The 20,025-nt window shown below is 42.7% G+C and overlaps 1 protein-coding gene across 1 annotated transcript; it reads left to right on the forward strand.

Moving 5' to 3' along the window:
* The first annotated feature begins 959 nt into the window (after window positions 1-959).
* nyap2b (neuronal tyrosine-phosphorylated phosphoinositide-3-kinase adaptor 2b) lies at window positions 960-18,435 on the forward strand. The gene is made up of 10 exons (XM_041055600.1): window positions 960-1,034; window positions 3,544-3,745; window positions 7,911-8,231; window positions 11,992-12,002; window positions 12,057-13,133; window positions 16,000-16,111; window positions 16,175-16,765; window positions 16,886-17,313; window positions 17,435-17,538; window positions 17,980-18,435. Exons 2-10 carry the CDS (start codon window positions 3,567-3,569, stop codon window positions 18,265-18,267), a joined length of 3,111 nt encoding a protein of 1,036 aa, XP_040911534.1. The 5' UTR covers window positions 960-1,034; window positions 3,544-3,566; the 3' UTR covers window positions 18,268-18,435.
* Window positions 18,436-20,025: the final 1,590 nt, after the last annotated feature.

A 20,025-nucleotide genomic window follows, 5' to 3' on the forward strand; every position in this document is an offset into this window, starting at 1 on the left:
CTCAACACCCCCCCCCCCCCCCCCGACAGAGAGAGCTCTCCGTGGTGCTGAAAGCAGAAAAACACAGTCAGGCTCCAGTTACAGCGCAGCCACGAAGGGAAAGCAGACGAGACACACGAGACAGAAACATAAAATGACTAACTGGAGAAAGAGACTGAGATATGAGTGTTAGAGAAGACAAGTTGAGAGGCACACGGCAAGAGAAATAGCAGCCCGGGAAAAGGAGGGAGAGGGAGGGAGAGAGGATGACGCTGTAGTGGAAGGTGGCTACAGTTGGCAGTGGGCGTGTTCTTCTTGTTGTGATCTATAGTTGGGAAGCCCGGTGTCATCTGCTTAAGCACAGACTGACTATACCGACCTGTGTGGCTGAGCAGGACAGAGAGAGCCGGCAGGGAATGCCATATCTGGAAACACACATCACTCTGCTCTACCTTGGTCTCAACCTTCAGGGCACTGTGAATGAGGATTCCTTTCACCTGTGCGACACGTTGAGACATTTTTTGCATTTGGACATATTAAAGCAGAAGGAAAGACATTCTGGGAAAGAAGCATTAAAAAGACTGAGTGTTTGGTTCTCAACTGCAAGGGGAGTCTGATGTGAGAGTGTGTGAGTGTGTTAGTGTGTATTTGTGTCATGCTTGCGGTTGCGGGTGCGGTCTGTTGCTACGCTGCGTCTTCCTTCTGTCTCTAGAATGTGCAGATGTGTGGAGCAGTGAAGCTGGCACCTGGCTTGGAGTTTGACAACATCTGGACTGGAGGGGTCGCATCTCCCTTTTCTGCCCAGGGGAGGGAGCATTGGGCTGGGCACCCAATGGCCCAGCTCCCCTCTAGCACCAGCCTTATCCTGGGTCACAGGGACTCCTTCTAGCAAGCCAATCAGTTGGACCATACAATGGATGGAAGTCTATGTGGATTTAAGTGGAATAGTGCACTGGTGCTCCAGCATAGGTCAGAGTTCACTAGCGTGCACTGGACTCATCAGGGGAAGACAGAAGACACATTTGTGCACAAACCAGCAGGGACACAGCCCCATTGTAAGTATGAATTATAACACTTGCTTATACACAACAATGACCCAAAAACCTACAAACAATTATACCAGCAAGAGCTGATGCTACACACATTATACTGTAAGCAAAAGTATTTCTTTCTCTACTCAAGTCCCCATAAAAACCACAAAAGCAGAGCTGCCAAGTGCTGAACCTGTGTGTGCGTAGGTTTACAGGTTAACCTTTACTTGGTCCACTGCACTGCACTGGAGTGTATGTGTGTGTGCGTGCACAACCGCCCACGCAGATTGTCACCAGACTATTGGCCTTGCAATCTTTTTGACATTGTGTCTCTAGAATATCCATGGTGCCCTTCTCCTGTGACATGGTTGCCTGGAAACAGAAACAGTGTGCCACTTTAATTTACTTTTAAAGCAAAGTGCACTTCTGTGTTCCAACTGTTGCGGCCCATGTCAACTGGGGCAAAGGGAGGGAGAAGAGATGAGACATAAAAAAAACCAAAAGAGAAAATGCGTCAAGCAAAGGGAGAGAGGGAACGATGAGAACAAAGCTTTGTTGAAAAAAAAATGGGTTGCTGAATTGACAGATTTTATAGAAATGAGTAAATAATAATAGCATTTTACATCAATGACTTATGGGAAGACAATCCAATGTGAAAGGCCTGGTTGGTAAAAAACAGTGTTATAAACAAGCTGATTCCAGTGCAGAGTGCTGCTACAGGCTTACAGGGATTAGGCAGGCAAGCTTAATTCAGCTCAAACACTGTTTGAACTGTGCCTTCCCACTGCTGCACCTTTAACACATCTAACTGGTGCACCTCGTTTCCCCTCAAAAACCAAGATTTATTTCCTTTGTACAGCTTCAGATCTCCGACTGTGGCTGTGCATCGGTGATAAGACCTGATAATCGGGGGGGAAAAAAATCTCTACACCACTTGACACCAGGATTCTGTGCCCTAGTTTGAGCTCTTCTCGGAGATGGCGATTCTGTCTGTCGGCTCTTATCAGTCCTCTCCTCATGCTAGTAAAAACCTATGCTAAAGAGTGCTGAGGATGCGTCGTACGGAGTGGGACTGGCAGATAAACCCATTGACCTAGGCCCCATGCTGGACTTATTGATAGACAGACATGAGGTAGAGGGATGCTGAGGATGGCCAGACAATGGCCGCTCTCTCTTGCCCTGCAATCTCCATCTGGCTGCCCTCCAAGCCCTCCCCTCGCTGCCCTTGCCTTCCTACACACACATACACGCACAAACATACATACAGTTATCACAAGCCCCCTCCCCCTCCCTATGCACACTCACACTCAGTGCTTCTCTCACACGTAAACAAGCATGAGTCTTAGGCTGATCTGAAAACATTGACCTACATAAAAGCATTCACTGTTTTCTTCTCTTCCACCACTGGCCTATCCAAAATCACATTCTGTTGTTCACATTGTATATACTATGTTGCATGCAGTTGCACAGCTTTTCAGGAAAGTGCATACTATACATGCATGCACACTGAATAACATCATTAACTGCTCCATGCTGGGTTTGGGTCTTAAGTGGCTGCAAATAATGCTATTTAAAACTGATTCCCATTTGGAAAGAGTGAATCACAGAATGATTGCACCAATGTGGATGTTCATTGAATAGGCTTTTCCTCACAGCAACATCCATGCTCTTTCTTATGACAGTGATGTTGTCTGTAAATGTCTTTTTACAGAATCAAAGGCAGCAAGAAACACTCAAACTCAAGACGAGATAATTCTTAGATCTAAAAATAAGATGATGATATCTGTATATGCAAAACCACGCATCACAGCCTAGTAAGATTGGTTCATTTCATCTGTGCGGTTTGTCCCAGGAGTACTATATTTTCACATCCAAGCCCAACGCATATTACAACTGCAGAGGATGAAAGGTCCTTTTGAGTTTTATACAGACACTGTTACTCCAAGTCAGTAAATTTCAGCCAGAAAACGTGAAAACACAACTGAAAAAATGAGCAGCCACTACTGATCCACATCCAAGAAGAAAACTTAAGCACTGAAACTGAAGGTTATGAGTGACTGTAGCTAGATAGTGAGTCCCTGAACCAGCTGCATATTTACATGTGCATGTAAGCTTTTGTGTAGGTGTTTGTATGTGAGTGTCTGTGTGCACACAATGAACGGTGGAGAAAGATGTTGCAACCCTCCAGGGAAAATGCTAACTCTTGCAAACACAGACCTGATGCAAGTCTCACCACCAGCATGGACTTTCCATAGACCACGAACTCCACAGCAACAAGCTGAAACCTTAAAAACAACTGGAACATAACGCGAATCAGTGTTTGACGTTGATGCGATCTTGCTCCAATCTGTTTTCCTCTCGCCAAGGCTGACCTTGAAAATTAAAGGTTGAAACAATAATTACTGACCCAGCTCCATGTTTGTTTAGCATTCAGAACTCACTCATATCATGCTGTGGTGGTCCTTGTTGTTGGTAGTATTTTGTGACTATTTTAGGCGAATCATGACTAACTGATCCTATATTTCCTCATCAGAATGCTGTGGAAACACTTGAAGAATGATGAGCTCCAAAGAGGAGGAAACTCTCCGTTTTTTCCAGTATGTTGAGGAGAATGGGCTGAAAGCCTACAACGGCCTGGTAGCCCAGAACTTGGACCACGCCAGGAATGAGAGAAACAGGGCATTCCTACAGGAAAAAAACGACAAGAAGAGAAAACAGGAGGAAGCCATAAGGAGGTAAAAAAAAAAAACAGACAAAGTGTTGCACAAAAACAAAAACAACAGACTCCTTGCACAGAAACATCCTATTAAAAACATATAATCTGGTTTGGATAAGTCGGAGAGTAGTGGGTTTCCTAGCAATTTATGAAGTAGATTTGTGAGTGTTACTACAGCGCATGAATGGGAGTCTGCTGTAAATGCAAGGATGTCACTGGGTTCACTTCAGGAAGAGGTTGTAAGGAATTGGGACAAGTGGCCAGAGGGTCTCTGTGGCAATGGCAGGTTGCCATATTTTGGAGTTTGCCAGTGTGGACTGGTGCACCCCATGATCTTTAGAGGATAATTAATTTTTCACTTTTAGACTTATTTGGGACTTGTCCTTGCATGGAGGTCATCGCTGCTCTATTTTTGAGATAGCTTTCAGAATTAAAAATGGGGAGGGGGGGGTGGTGTGGGCATGTGACAGAAAGTGTGTTAGGATTTGAGGGTGGGAATGAGACTTCTTGTTATGCTGTGTTGATTTAAGTTTATTTAAACATTATGTTTGCTGGAAGAAAATGTTACAGCTGTGCAGAAAGTTGCATCATTGTCAAGAAAAGTTTAAGAAAATGCTTTTTTTTTTCCCAGTCGACCTCACCAGGAGTTTAGTCACATGTGCCGCTGAATGCTGTTTGTTTTCTATGTTGTGATGAGCAAGCAGTTTCAGCAGTGCCACTGTGTGCGGCAACACCACTGTGTGGCATCCCAAAACTTAAGCGAATAAGAGGCATGAACTCAGAACGTGACTAGCACGTGGATACGGCGTGCTAGTGTTGTGGGGTAGAATAGCGAGCACCAAGCCACCCAGTCATTGGGGATGATAATGGAACATTTGCAAACGGGTTTGGAATTTGTTTGTGCGACGTTCTTTCCTGTTCTCTCGAAAAAACAGAAGCACTGGGTCGACTAATTTTTAGTTATCTAATTAATTATTTTTTACATTTTTCAGCAGTTTAACACTGATTTGCACTTTGCTCCAAGAGCAATGTACATAAGTCATTTCTGTGGAGTGACCAGTTTGAAAATGTTAAATATTTTATGCCAAGAGATATGACACACACAGTTTTCATTTGAAATTGCAACCATACTATAGAGAGTATCAATTACGTGAATGCATATTATTTTAAAGAACAGCAAATCAGCTTTTAGAGAAGAACTTGTTGTTCACTTTGGTGGTCAAACAAGGACTCTAACGATGCAGCAGGCTAAACATCAACATCCGTTTGCACTGGAAAAGCTTACGAAAATGCGGTGCTATGCTGTCGTGACATCCAAATCATTTGTGTTTGTTCGTCTGTCTGTCAGTCAGTCTGTCAGACACGGTACAAGGTATTTGAGCAGCTGTTGGGAGTTTTAGCTGTGCATCAGATGATTATATTGATGTGGTTTTGGGGGCTGAGCAGTTACATGTGACCAGATGTGGTTCTTCTTAACTGATTTATTCAGGAACACTTTGAACCCTGTCACGTTTCTGTCAAAGGGTCATGTGATTCAAAAGGAGCTGTTTCTCTGCTGCCATTGTTATTGTCTGTTGTTAGACTGCACATCACTTGCATGATGAAAGCTGACTTATAAATCAGACATCAGAAAGCCAGCTAAGTTACAAAAACACTCAGAAATCTATCCTGGACTCTTTTATAACTTGCTGCCAAAATTTCCATTGTTCTATTGTTATTAGCAGTCTGATGCAGTCCTGTACAATAACATGGTGAATGGGCTATGCCTGAGGAGAGTGGCATCTACTGTCCTGCTATCCTTCCACTGGCTCTCAGCTGTTGCCAAAGCTAAAATATTAATACACAGTCACTGGAGGAAGAGTCTAAAAAATAACTGGATTTTTCATGAGGCCTATAAGTAGGTCAATGAGACGACCCATTTTTACAGTAACTGACTGAGAGTGAGACAGAGTGTGAAGATTCATATGTACATGCTTGCATTTGCATGTCTGTAAACAAGTACATGCATGCTTGTGTACATGTCCCTGCATGGACATGAACAACAGGAAAATAGAATATATTCGTGCGTGAGAAAGGCGAGGAAAGAACAAGTGGCCTGTGTGACTGTGGGAGGGAGAAAGAGCTTGTTATAGCAACTATATTTAAGAATGGAGGGAAAAGAAGAAGAGAAAAACCTGTTAGAGTTTAAGTGTGAGCTCAGTTGCAGGAGATGTGTTCTGCCTGGTGACAGCTGGAACAGCCATAGGCCAATCAGATCACTACTTTAGGTTTGAGTGAGGCGGGCCTTCCTGCCTGCTGCTATCTCACTCTGGGTTTCTTTTATTGTATTTCATCAGAAGAAGTTATTCACACAGCCCCCCCCCCCCCCCACACACACACACAGATGCCAACAAATTTACTTAAACGTGCAAGGGTATTCAAAACACACAGACACACAAAAACACATACACACTTAGATTTACCTATATTTACATATGCATGCAAATTCCAAACGAATGCTTTCCTATTTCTTTACCCTTTGTGCAGACATGCACACACTCCCAGTCATCCTTTTACAACCTTGTTTTCCTCAAGCTTTACTTCAGTGTTTTGTTTGTTTCTGTGATTTTTTTTTTTTTCTTGTCACATGGTGTCACAGTGAGAAAACCAGAGCTGCCCGACGACAAGTCAACTCCAACTGGTCCAAGTGCACCTGTGGTCTGTCCTCTAGCCAATCACTGGGCAAATATCCTATAAATAACCCAGTCACCACTACTCCAGTCACACCCACCCACCCACACACACACACACACATGCAGCCCATGTGTATGCGTGTGTATGCACATAGTCACAGCAGATGCATAACCAAAACATATAAAAGGGGTAGATTTGTAACACTGTACCACTGACACCTGTGGCTGACTGCTGTAGATGAAGATTTCTTTCTTTTTTCAAAGACATTTTAGCCCAAACATGGATGATGAATATTTTTATACAGAATGTGCATTACCACCAATTAAGAATGTGATACAATGTTCATGTTTGCCTAATTTTCTTTCTAATAGCATTGCCAGTGTGGCTCTACAGGTAGCTGCAGGAAAAGTTCTCTTGTAGGAGCTCTGTCATCTGTTAACAAAATGTGATGTGGTTATAATATACACTTGCCCAAGTGTTATGATGTGCACGTGCAGTTTATTATTGTTGTGTGGCGGCAGCTGGTTTTGTGTCTGGTTTCTATGGGTACCCTGTTGCTAGGCAAAGTTAAGCCCCTGACCAATGAACCCACCCTACCAAGCACCTTCTGTTCAGCAGCTGGCCGGGAGGGAGTCAGAGTCAGCAAGTCCCACACTGAGGGGTCACATGCACATACATGCACACATAAATACATACATGTGCACACTCTCACACCAGATACAGATTTGTGAAACCACACATGCAAATTCACCTATTTGTTTAAACATTCAAATCTCTGATGTTAGCTTAATTGTGTCTCTGATATGAGAATAAATAAATAAATAAACTGCAGAGATCAAACATGCATACACTGTGAATTTATCATGTCTTTTGCACAAATCAATTCCCTAAACACTGTCAGATCTTGAGCTCATTTACTCCGCAACACACACAGATGAACGCACTCAGGAGGAGAGAGAAAGAGAGAGAGAGAGAGAGAGAGAGAGAGAGAGAGAGAGAGAGAGACCTCCTTTCCCCCATTACCACACTTCACTCAGACATCATTAACGCTCCATTCAGGCCAATCATCCATTTATAGGGATTGATTGTGTTGAGGCTGGGGGACTTCCATGGTGTCATTTTGTGTGTGGACGTGTGAGCAGCATCGGTCATAGCCAGGGTTAAACTCAAATCAATGCTTTGCCCTGGAAGAGACCCTTTTTTCAATGGCACTAACACATCTGTTATTGTTAGTGCTTTCAACAGCAGAACCTCTTGCACAGAATGAAATGTACGTAAACACACACACATGCTTTACATTAATGGAGAATGTTACGATGACTGTGCTTCAGGGGATGTCAGGGAAAGCTTTTTGCAGGAACTTTTTCTCCCCCTCCTCCTAATGTAAAGCAATATTTTTCATTTTAAAATATCTCAAGCTTTTTACATCAATTATCATGTTTTTATGATTCATATTTGCAAACACGTATCTGTTTCTTACTTACTCTCCCTCTCCTCTCTTTCTGTTTTAGGACGGGTGAAGACATAGCAACTGAAGGCAAGCACTTGCGTATGGGCTCTATTACCATGCCTGATCCCCAGGAACGCATGCCTATGCCCCACCCGCATGCCCTTGCCTGTGGTCAGGGCTTCTCCGTACGCTCCCAGTCCCTCCACTCTGTCGGTGGTGGGAACAGTGGGGGTGGAGGAGAGGAGGAAGTGGGAAGCCCGACCTCTAGGAAGCAGCCCCCACCCAAGCCCAGGAGGGACCCGGCCACTAAGCTGAGCATGTCGTCTGAGGCGGTGGACCACAGTCCCATGTCCACCTGCCGCGGGGAGAGATGTGACGGTGAGTGGTGGTGGCACTTCACACCAAACTGCTGCGCTAAATATAGCTGCTCTCTGCAGTGACCTCCTCAACACCGTTTCTCCTATAATGACATGACATCTAGTTATTCTCTGCATACCTCAATGAAGTACTATAGTGGTATATTGATTTAGAAATAATGGTGAGCTGTAAGTACAAGAGGGCTAAACTATGGTTAAAAGCATCATGGGTGAATGAGGCTACAATACAGGTGATAACTTGTAATTCGATAAACTACATAAGAAAGACTCTCACAAGATTTGTGATGCAATACCTCTCTGTAGCACCAATGCATATATGTTCCAGATGTATTAAATACGCAAGAGAAATTTATGATGCATCAACATCTACAGTACATCAGCTGTAACTTTGTTTGAGTCATATATGTTTTCATAGAGCTCTTTTTCTTTCTGTTCCTGTCAGACATACAAATTACAGGTTATTCACATATTTTCCCTTGGACTACAGATAAATCTGAATCATCTACTAACATGGAGAAAGTTTAGTAACCAGTGGATTTCCCAGCCTTTAAATGCTGTCCCAATTTCAAGTGCAGAGAGTAATATTTGATATAGCATATAATAACTAGGTCTGTGTATTAAGTTGAAGCTCCAGCGGCTTCACCCCACAGATGGATCAGAGTGCTGGCTATAGAACACAGTCAGTTATCAAAGCTGATCTCATTGCACATAAAGAAGGTGGAAGACAGTTATACAACCTTGTTTAAAACTGACTTCATTTTATATTACTACAAAGCAAATTACCAATAAAGGCCAAACAGTTTCTTTCCCACTTAAAACTGGAATAGTCCACATTTAGAGATGCATTGATCAAGATCCAGAAGATGCACCCTGCAGCTGTTTTTTGTCAGGTTCCTGGAGCAACACAACACAATAGCTCTGTTTGGCTGAGGAAGAAAAACAGGCCATAATAAAAGCAGTACATCTACTCTAGTGTATGAAAAGCTTTGAGGGACAGCACAAGAATTAACTGAGCTAAAGCAAAGTTTCCCTTAACAAGCCACAGATACAATAACTACTTTAGCAAATGCACAACATGCACAACTGTCTTAGGAAAAAAACATCACATCAACATGTGCTGAGCATAAAGTAACAAGCACTGCAAAATTAAACTGATGTTATAATAAAAGTCTATGTGACAGGTGGCTGTGTGACAGAGAGGTTTTAAGGTTGCAGGAAGCTTTGACTCCATTTCAGTTTGGATGCTTCGCTGCTGACGTGATGTTTAGGGAGTCGCCCAGCCTGGCTCAGATTGGTGGGGATCTCTCTATGCACACAGATCTTCCTGGGCACCACGGCAACCATCCCACAGAAACAAGACCCCCTGCAGCTCAGCCAATCACAGCATCACTGAACAGCTCGGGCCAATGGGGCTCCAGAGTTGCTGAAGTCTGAGGCTTTGGAGCCAATCAGAGTCAGTGTGTGGGGGTGTCCCTGGCTGATGGGAGGGTTGCGTGTTCTGTAGCTGGCGCTGTAGCGGGAAGGGGAGGAGCATGTCAAAGTAGAATTCATTCAGGAGGAGCGATTGACCTAGATTCGTTTTCCCCAGGAGGAGAGGGAGGGAGAGGGGGTTGCGGGTAAACACATCCGCTACAGGGGGAGGGGGAGAAGAGGGAGCAACAGAGAGAAGAGAAGAGAAGGGACAGGGAGTAAGAGATGTGTGGAGGGGTGGATTCATCATCAGTTCTGAAACAGATCTCAAGATCCACCATGCAAAGCTGTCAGTATACTAATGTATTTGGCAATTGTGTATAAAGCGGCACTGGTATACTATCATGTGCACATTACTGTATGCACAAACATGTATGCACATATTCACACAAAGAAAGGAAGAGAGAGTACACAAGAATGTGTATCTCATCACATGAGTCCAATTAAACACATACCAGGATCACATCTGGATAAATCCAAATCTTCTATTAACACCCTATTAATTAGTGGTAATGAAAAGAAAATGTGGAAACAAAAGCCCTGTTTAATCCTCAGTTCAAATTAGCATCATTGACATCAGCGTCAACCTGGATAAATGCAGGGCATGTAAAATACCAGTGCAAAATAACATGAAATGTTCAGATTTGATTTTCAGTCTCAAAAGTACAACACATTCTGCTCCCAGTGCAAAGGTTTTTCGTTTAGAGCTTTTTACTTCGAAGATTTTATGTGCATTATTTTGAGTCTAACAGTACTCCTCCCACTCCTAGTATCTGTTTATAACTGACGTTAGTTATTATTAATGTCTCATCCCACTAGCAGAATCATTCATTACAGTAACGTTACTTGACAATATAAAAGTTCTGTTTTGTTCTGCTGAAACATTAGGGCATTGTCAATAATGAAACAACACATCTTATTTATAATGATCTGTGTAGTTCACTAACCATTAATGTTACCATCCAGCAAATTTAGCTCCGCTGGCATTGTTGAGCCACTCACTGAAAGCTAGACAAACATTCCTATTATTTTTTTAAAAGTACTGTTAAGACTTTAGTCTTGCATAGCCACACCTCTCTCCATACTTAGTTTTAGCACTGTGCTAGGACTAGAGATTCAAATGTTGTCTACAGTCTCAAAAATATTTTTTGATCAAACTATAATATGAACGTGAGTAACAAGGTGCTGACTGCAGTTTACTTAACAGCCACTGATGTCATTAATAAAAAGGGCTTTCTGAATGGTACACGCAGTAATTTTATGTTTTGTTTCACGTACTGGATCATTTTCTTAACTTTGAATTCAGTGCTTTTTTTTCCAGTTAACAATCAATACACATCTATTTAATTTTCATCAACATAATCTTCAAAGCCACACATTCAGATGTGACAGAAAACAAAGGCAAAGGCAAACACCTACACAGTTTAGACTCCCATTTTCTGTAATGACTTCACACACATAGTGTGAGACTGTGTGGTATGAAATGTATATATGCTTGTCCTAATTTCCCTCTCTCAAAGTGTAGGCATGTGCAGTGTGTGTGTGTGTATGCGCGCATGCGTGCATGCAATGATGGTGGTGAGTCACAAAGTTACGGGAAGTATGCGTGTGTCTGGGCCATCTGGCATCTGAATTATTAAAGGTGTAAAATCTGCAGTTTGAAGATTTCAGACAGGGTCCGGCTCTTAACTACACTTATCTTCCCCTGCCTATCAGAGAAAGGGACACTCCTATCCAAACATCTCGGTGTCTGACCTAGAAATACACTGTGGGCAACTCGGTAGCATAGAGCACTGTCTACTGTGAGTAAACTAGCATTAGGACCGTACCGTACGGTCGAATCTAGTTAACATGAACACTGTAACATAGACTCACTGCACCACATCACCATGCATCACAAAGAGGTTCACACTGCAATGCTACGTCACCACAATCAGAAAGAAGCTCCACAGTGTGTGTGTGACCCAGATACTATACTCATATACTGCTCCACTGCCGTATATGTGACCTAGAAACATGCATATGCCTCAACTATTCCCACATATCTGACTCAAGATATTGCTCTCAGCTACACACAGTGACCTACATCTGACCCACAGAAGAGCAGCAGGTTTTATTTTATTAATGATAATAATTCTCTTAATGATTAATTACAAATGACAATCACAAAATACATTTTTGTTAAATCAAGTACTGCGTTGTGAAAGCAGAGATGTCTCATGACTAAACATGATCAAGTCACCAAATTAATAAACCAGAAAAAGGATATATTTATATTTCTCTGTTATCAGGTAGTGCCTGTGAAAGTGACTTTCTCCACTGGATTTGTTAAGACTTTATTTCTCTCCTCTATCCTTCAGCGGTTCAAGGATGCAGTGAGGACTGCAGGAGGGTGCCGCCACCCAAACCCAAGAGGAACCCCAACACACAACTGAGCGTTTCCTTTGATGAGTCCTACATCAAGAGTCATGGGAGCGGCGGGGTTTGCCCCTCCAAACCCCTTCACCATGTCACATCCCCTTGCGAACGTAACCCTTCACCTCCACAGAGTGATGAGAGCCCTACAGATGACTGCGAAGATGAACCTGTCTACATAGAAATGGGGGGGATTGACGTTGGAGCACGAGATCCCCTGAAGAGTGAGGATGAGGAGCCAGGAGAGTCTGTGTATGAGGAAATGAAGTACCCAGTTCTAGATGATATGGAGTACCGTACTGACCCAGTGGGATGCCGCTCTGCGTGCCCTACCCCAGCACCATATGACCCTGAACCTCTCAGTCGCTGCTCCACACCTCGAAACATTCCCCTGTGTGACATTCCTGCACCCTTTCCTAACTTACTCACCCATCGGCCTCCACTGTTGGTGTTCCCACCAGCACCAGCCCAATGTTCACCCAACTCAGACGAGTCTCCCCTCACCCCTCTAGATGTAACCAAATTGCCCATGCTGGAGAACCAATCCTACAGCAAATCCCCAACATCATCCACTGAGCCACCCTCCTCTGCACACATCCGCAGGGAACTCACTGCCACCCCAACCCTCACTGTGTCTGGGCGCTCCTCTGCACCTCCTCTACCCTGCACCCTCTACAAATCCTCCTCCTCATCCTCCTATCAGCGCAGCCATTCTGCTTGCCCATCGCCCGTCAGCATGGGCCGCTGTCTCACCCCTCTGAGCCTCATGCGTACACCTCCCTTTGATGCAACAATGCCATTTCCCGGGGGTCTGCCGCGTAGCGCCTCTGCCACCCCTCATGGCAAAGGCTCACCGCCTCAAGATGGTGTGGGTCGACTCCATGGCTCTATGCAGAATGTGTCAACAGGGCGTTCACGAACACCCACCAGCCCACTGGACGAACTAACCAACCTGTTCACCACTGGCAGGAACATGCTGAAGAAAAACACCAGTGGCAGAAAGTCTAAAGAGCCCGGAGAGAGTAAGTCATTCTACACATTTGACTTATTATTCTGATTTGTAGTAAAGCAAAGGGTGCAGACATGTGTCCTCATACTTAATTATGAGTGTGTCAGCATGTGACAGTTTAAAGCTGCATTTCTTAAGAGTCAACCAGAAAGCAACCCTACACTACTACACAACACTAGAGAGGAGCTGCAAAGCAAACTGGACAAACAAATTGCAGAGTAGGAATAAAATCCCAAAGTGTCTATAGACAACGTAGAAGGTGTCAGTGTCTAAATGCTTTGACAAATAAGTAGTCTTCAGTTTCTGAAATCAGTGAAAGTGTAATTTATCCCTACTTTGGGTTAACAAGTTTAACCTTGCTAAATTAGGAAGCTGTGCAGTTTCTTTTACAGTATTTTACATTGCGATGCTGTCTACAAACCTACCATCTATTTAATCTAGGCCCTGCCAAGTCTGATACAGATCGTATGATTTAATCTGAGGGGATTAGAGACTAAAGCGGACAGCAGGTCCCTCAAACCTACTCATGGCATTAGGCCATCAGGCAGCATTACTTTTAAATATGTAAACATCATGTTTAAATACAGATAGCCATGCCACACTCAAGAGACTGCCAAAAACCAATGCAACTGTGAAGGAAAACATTTTCTGCTCGTAAAGATATAAAGTGCACAAATTGCATAAAAGTTTACAGAAAAAGGATGTAAAAACAGTCATGTGCTGGGCAGGTTTGGTGCCAGCAGCATTATCAGTCACAAATTAACATGCTCGTTCTCATGCAAAATGCAGCCATTATTTTTGTGTTAAAATGTTAAACTTGAATATTTTGAAATCTAATGTACTTAATGTAAATGAATAAAAAAAATATGATGACTGCAGGCATTAAACCACACTAAATAAGCAAGAGTATGTTTTTATACATGCATGAAGGACAGCGGAGTTCATGTGGAGGCATGTCATGTATTACTATTTGGGTCATTAATAAATTTAAATAGAATATCTAATAATGTAGAGTGAGGTTTGAAATGAAATTTAAGCCAGTAGTTGGCATATAACTCCAGGGCTACGTCCCTCCTCAGAGGTGAGCTGTACAATCTAAACAAATTTTTAAAAAATTGAACGATAATTAAATGCTGCAAAAAATTTATTCAAGTACATTTTGTACATAAATCATAAAAGAACTACAGAGAGTTCACACATCCATCCTTACTCATTGCTCTTAGCAACTACAACATAGCAACAGTGGAAGGAGGAGAAATCCCTGTTTCTTATTTGCAGATTCCCTCCCCATGGGTAATGCAGCCAATCACAGCTCAGGGCATGCCAGTCTACAACTGAGCAATGAGCTCCTGATGGGGATAGCTATGGCTCTGAACTCAAATCTACACATGATCAGAGGATTTCAGATTCTCTTTTCTGTCCAATCAGCACATACTCCACTCATGATTAAGCCAATCAGGAAGCAGGGGCAGCTGTGCATATGGGGATAGTAGAAGCTGAGACAATTTATGAGTTCTTGCTATTTTACTTCACTGATGAATACGACTTGCAGTTGGTGTACACAATTGGTGCACATTTGCCATTTGATCATGTGATTTCTATGCATTGTCTTAATTATATCTGTTAACATTAAGTGATTGTTAGATAGCCGAGTGTTGCATTCAGGTGCCAGGAATTCCCAGTGATGTCTCATTAATGAGCCTTTTGACAGTATCTGGTTTTCTAGTCCCATTTGGATTGTAATCATTCTCTATACATCAAGAGTGGGCTGTGTGGACAGGCCTTTTTAAATTATTATTTTTTTTATCCTAACACCTGTGTCACATGGGGCTAAAGCACTGACAGGTTGTGTGTGTTGCTCTGTGACTGGCTAAGCACACACGGTGTAATGAGCACAAAAACCTAACACAATGAATGGAGGTTCAGTTTTTTTTCCCCTCTCCCTCTCTGAGGCGATAGAGGCAGCAACAGCTAGCCTGACCCACTTACCAGCCAGTTAATCGCCATACTCATCCACACACACACATGCATACTGTATGCATACTATAAAAAAGCCATGTATGACACATGTGGGAATGCTTGTGTATGGTACTCCTAGTCCATATAGAAACCATACAGACGTACAGCAACGTGGAAATCAATCATGCACATACATTTTTTTCACTTGTGCAGCAATGATCTATAATGTCTTTATTGATGCTTGAATCAGTGACATATATGTGCTTCCCTTTTAGCATTTGCTGCACACACAAGCTGATTTTATGTATACATGTTAAAGAAGATTGCACAATGTAGTTGTGCATGGAGAAATCAGAAAAAAATGGTGTGGTTAATGGTTTGGTTTTGGTTTTGGTAACCATGATTACTTAATAGGAGAAAGGTGAACGAGGCACTTAGACAAAATTCAATATGAATGACAGATTTTAAGTGAATTGAAAAAAATGAAAACACCTATTTATAGTGTGTATCGCTGATGTTGTATATCATTACACACTATCATTAGAGAGCAATGAAATTAATAAAATTCAGATGTCTATGAGCCCTCATATTGACCCATCTAACTCCAGTGGTTTACTGCAGCTGCTTCAATGAGTACTGAATGACACCTAGAGGATATTTGATGGTACTGCAGACACTTGTAACAGAAAATCAGTATTTTCTCAGATATTAATTTATTATCATTTTTTGTAGATATGCCATTGACCATTTATATTTAAGCAGTTTATCAGTTTACTACTACATTGTGAATAATTTAAATCATGATTTTCTGTTTATTAGCCAAAATAATTTCATGCATTATCAACTAGAACAGAGTAAATCTGGATGTTAGAATCATTTAAGTTTTTGTCTTCTGATTTTTTTGTCCTGTTCTTTTACAGCTGAGTCCAAAAGTAAGTCTCACAGTGAGTCCAAGCGTGAGGGCAAGGAACGCCATGGCCACAGTCACAGCAAGGAGTCCAAGCGAGACTCCAAGGAGCGCCACAGCAAAGAGTCCTCTCACCGGAGAGACCGAGACAAAGACAGAGACAGAGACAGAGACAAAGACAAAGACAGAGGGAGCAGTAATGTAGAGCAACTTCCTCACAGACGCAACAGTAAAGACCGTACTTGTAGTAGCGTGGAAGCATCATCTGTTCGCAGGGATAGCAGGGACCAGGGCTGCAGTAGTGTAGAGCCCATCTTTGTGAGACGGGACTCCAAAGACAGGGGCTGCAGCTCCTTAGAACCCATCTCTTTGATGAGAAGAGACTCTAAGGACAGAGGAATCAGCAATGGTGACTTGATGCCAAGGAGAGACAGCAAAGATCGGAGCGGGGGACATGGAGTGGAGTCATTAATGAGACAGGACAGCAAAGACAGAGAGAGACTGCTAGATCAGCCACCTGAGCTGTTACCAAGACAAGACAGCAAGGAAAGGGCAAGAAACGGTGTAGACTCTAGACATGAAAGCAGAGAGAGACTGCTAGATCAGCCACCTGAGCTCTTACCCCGACAGGATAGCAAAGAGAGAGCCAGGAATGGTGTGGACTCAAAGCATGAAAGCAGAGACAGGCCACCTGAGCTTTTACCACGACAGGAGAGCAAAGACAGAGCTAGAACTGGAGCAGAATATAGGCATGATAGCAAAGACCATCGTCCGGATTTGTTACCCCGACAGGATAGCAAAGAGAGAGTAAGGAATGACATGGAGCATAGGCATGAAGGTAGAATAGACCAGCCACCTGAGATCGTGCCCCGACAAGAAACATCCAGAAGCAGCAACAGCAAGGACAGAGTTGGCTACAGCTCTGAATCCAAGCATGAGGGAAGAGAGCGGAGCTGCCACAATGGAGATCTTCCTCCTCCTCCTCTACCCAGGCAGGATAGTAAAGATCTGAGCAAAACCGGCCTCGAGGTGAGACGGGACAGCAAAGAAAGAAGTCTGAATGGCTCGGAGCAGCATCATTATGAAATGAAGAATACCAAGAGCCCTACTGCAATGGAGTATCGGTGTGATAGCAAAGACAGAGGATACAGATCAGATGGCACGCCCCGACGAGATAACAGAGCAAACTACAGGATGGACCAAACAAAAGCACAAGAAAGAAATGGCAGCACAATGTCTGGGCAGCATTCATCCACAACCACACCTACCCACCATGGGAGATCATCTGGTAGCCCACCAATGACTATGGGAACAGGAAATGGTGAGGGTTTAAATCAAACCTCAAATTCAGAATCAAAAATCAAGATCAACATAAAGTATCCAGCTGGATAAAATGCATTTAACTATTTATATCACACATGATGAAACATATGATTTTTGCTTTGTAGATCTAAAAGCAGTGCCCAAGTATGGCCGCTCACCTTCTATGCCTGCTAACCCTTCACCAATGGGAACTCCACAAAGGAGAGCAACAGAGACACATCAAAGTCAGGTATGCAGATTTGATTGTTTTTCTTTACTCATATTTTATATAGCATTGGGGTCCTACAGTACATGAACACAATTTAGAATAGTTCTCAATTTCACTTGAGACATTTTGGTAATTCTTCTCACTAATTTTTAATTATGCATCAATCAGGATTTAGCCAAATTTTTTTTCAAAATCTGGTGACAGGTAGTGAGTTGTTTGGTTACGGTCAATCAAATATATTAAAACCACACCCACACAATTATCATACAGCAGATGAGTTTTTCATTGTTAAAACCCTTACTAAATAACATTGCCTGTTGACTGTTTAATGATGAATATTTAATGCTTTAGAGAAATACAGCTCTTAAGATTTGAAACCAAGTCTCAGCGGTTTTAAGTGTGCAACTAACTCTAAAGTCAAGCTGTATCCACTTCACTTAATGCATGGACTGTATCCCTCAGATGCCCCAGATGCCGTGGATATGTGGGGACACCACTATGCTAGAACAGATTGAGAGAAAACGCACTCTCTGCATGGAGATCCGCTCTAGACAGCATCCGCACCTGCAGAGATCTCTGGAGAGGCCTTCTCCTCTGGACAGGAATGAGGACAGGCACCATGAGCGGAATCAGTGCAAGCAAGAAAGTGCGTCTGTCCTCCCAAGTTGGGGGAAAAACAGCGGGGCCAAAAAGATTCGTCCTCCTCCTTACCCCACGCAGACAACCGTATTCTGGGACACAGCCATCTGAAAGTAACAACACACTTACACCTCCCTGCCACACAACCCCCAATTACCCACTCCCTCTCTTCTCTGGGTTGTGCTGAATCCTCCCTGCAGCATCAGGGGCATCAGGACAGCCAATAAGAGCACTGGAGGGATGATACTTGCTGATGTCAAAGGACAATGGTGGTTACCATAGCAATATTTCTGCTTGTTCAGGTTGTCATGTTTTCTTATCATCACTGGTGATATTTGATATTTTTCTATTTCCTGTGACTGGATTCTTGTAATATAATTAGTAGAATAGATATTTGATGAATAGATATTTTCTAAATGAGATGCGGAGTAAAAAAAAACAGCTTAAATTATGTATAGTAGATGTAGATGCAATCTAATGTTTGTTTTTAAGTTATTTTTTGTTTTGGTTGTTTTACATTTGGAAGCATAATCTATCAATACTTGTACTGTAGTAGCATAATTTTCTTATGCCCAACTTTTTTGTTGTGCTCAAAAGCACTAAAGTGAATGGACTATTCAATTCTGTCTATATATACTTTACATTTTCACTGTTGTATTGTAAGTTGAGGAGTTAATGTCAGCGTGCTTTAGATTCCAGCGCCCTCCATGCCTGGTCCAGTATGTTGTAGAATGTACAACAGTCGGTCCTAGAACAGAGACAGGAAACTTTGTGTGCTTCAGTTTGTATATTACAGTAAGAAGCTGTGTAGTCACTACGTCAAAGCCTTTTGAAGCGGTTGAATCGTCCTATAGGTAAACCTGTTGGCTGGCATGTTGTAGATGACGGATAAAGTGCGAAATGTTTCTGCTGTATTCTAATATACACTATGAGGGTGGGATGGGGAGGTAGTAAATTAGAGCATACATTATAAACAGTATAATTTCCAAAACCAGCCAAAGCCTGTAAAAGAGAGATATGGGTGTGGTTGCACTTGGGACGTTTGGTTATTTGAAATGGGGTTGGTGGCAATAGCCGGTGATTACCAGCATCTTTACTTTGCCATGCACACTGCGAGCACCATGACACAGTGTAAATACTTGATGCCAACGACCAGCCCGTACAATCAACACCGGAGCTTTTAGAACATTTCTTAATTTTACTGCAGATTATAATAGCCATATGCACTTGCTTAAGAAATAACTTTCAAGATTATGCTTATATATATATTTTTGAAAATGTTAGGAGTAGCGAGCTGTGCCATGTTAGTTTTAATTTATTGGCTGGGAGGTAAAAGCCTCAGGAGACTGTGTGACACAGTCTATGATTGGTTGTCTGTGACAATATTCCCAATTCAATTGGCTGGCAACCACTTTAGAGATAAAACCGTTTAAGGACCTATCACATGGCAACAGCTCTACCCAGTCAAAAGGACAGGGGTTGCACAAGGGCCTACAAATATTTGAGGCTTTGTAAAAAATAACAATAATAAAAAAATAAAAAAACAAAACAAAAAAACAAACTGCACTACCCGTCATCTTCCATCACATTTAATCAGGCTGGTTACATACATGTCCTTCTCCCCCAGCTCTCTCCCTCTACCTCAGCCTCCTGCTTACATCATCTAAATTGGTTCTCTTTGCACATTAGAATGCAATGTCAACATTGCCAAAATAGTATGGGTTTGACAAATGAGCTAACCCTCTGAGTGCAAGTGCAGTACCCCCCTCTTCTGGTGAGAATCAATGCTACAGAGGTCCCTCTGAGTTATACCTGTATATGTGTGTCTGTGTGTGTGCTTGTGTGTGTGCGTGTGTGAGGGAGAGAGCT

Source organism: Toxotes jaculatrix, chromosome 14 (genome assembly GCF_017976425.1).
Source record: "Toxotes jaculatrix isolate fToxJac2 chromosome 14, fToxJac2.pri, whole genome shotgun sequence".
NCBI classification, from domain to species: Eukaryota; Metazoa; Chordata; class Actinopteri; family Toxotidae; genus Toxotes; species Toxotes jaculatrix.

Excerpts from the sequence above, each read along its gene's own strand:
- nyap2b (XM_041055600.1), top strand. The coding sequence starts at position 3,567 with ATGATGAGCTCCAAAGAGGAGGAAACTCTCCGTTTTTTCCAGTATGTT. Across the intron at positions 16,766-16,885 it reads AAAGACCATCGTCCGGATTT|CAAGGACAGAGTTGGCTACA; the intron begins GTTACCCCGACA and ends AAGCAGCAACAG. Across the intron at positions 17,539-17,979 it reads CAGAGACACATCAAAGTCAG|ATGCCCCAGATGCCGTGGAT; the intron begins GTATGCAGATTT and ends TGTATCCCTCAG.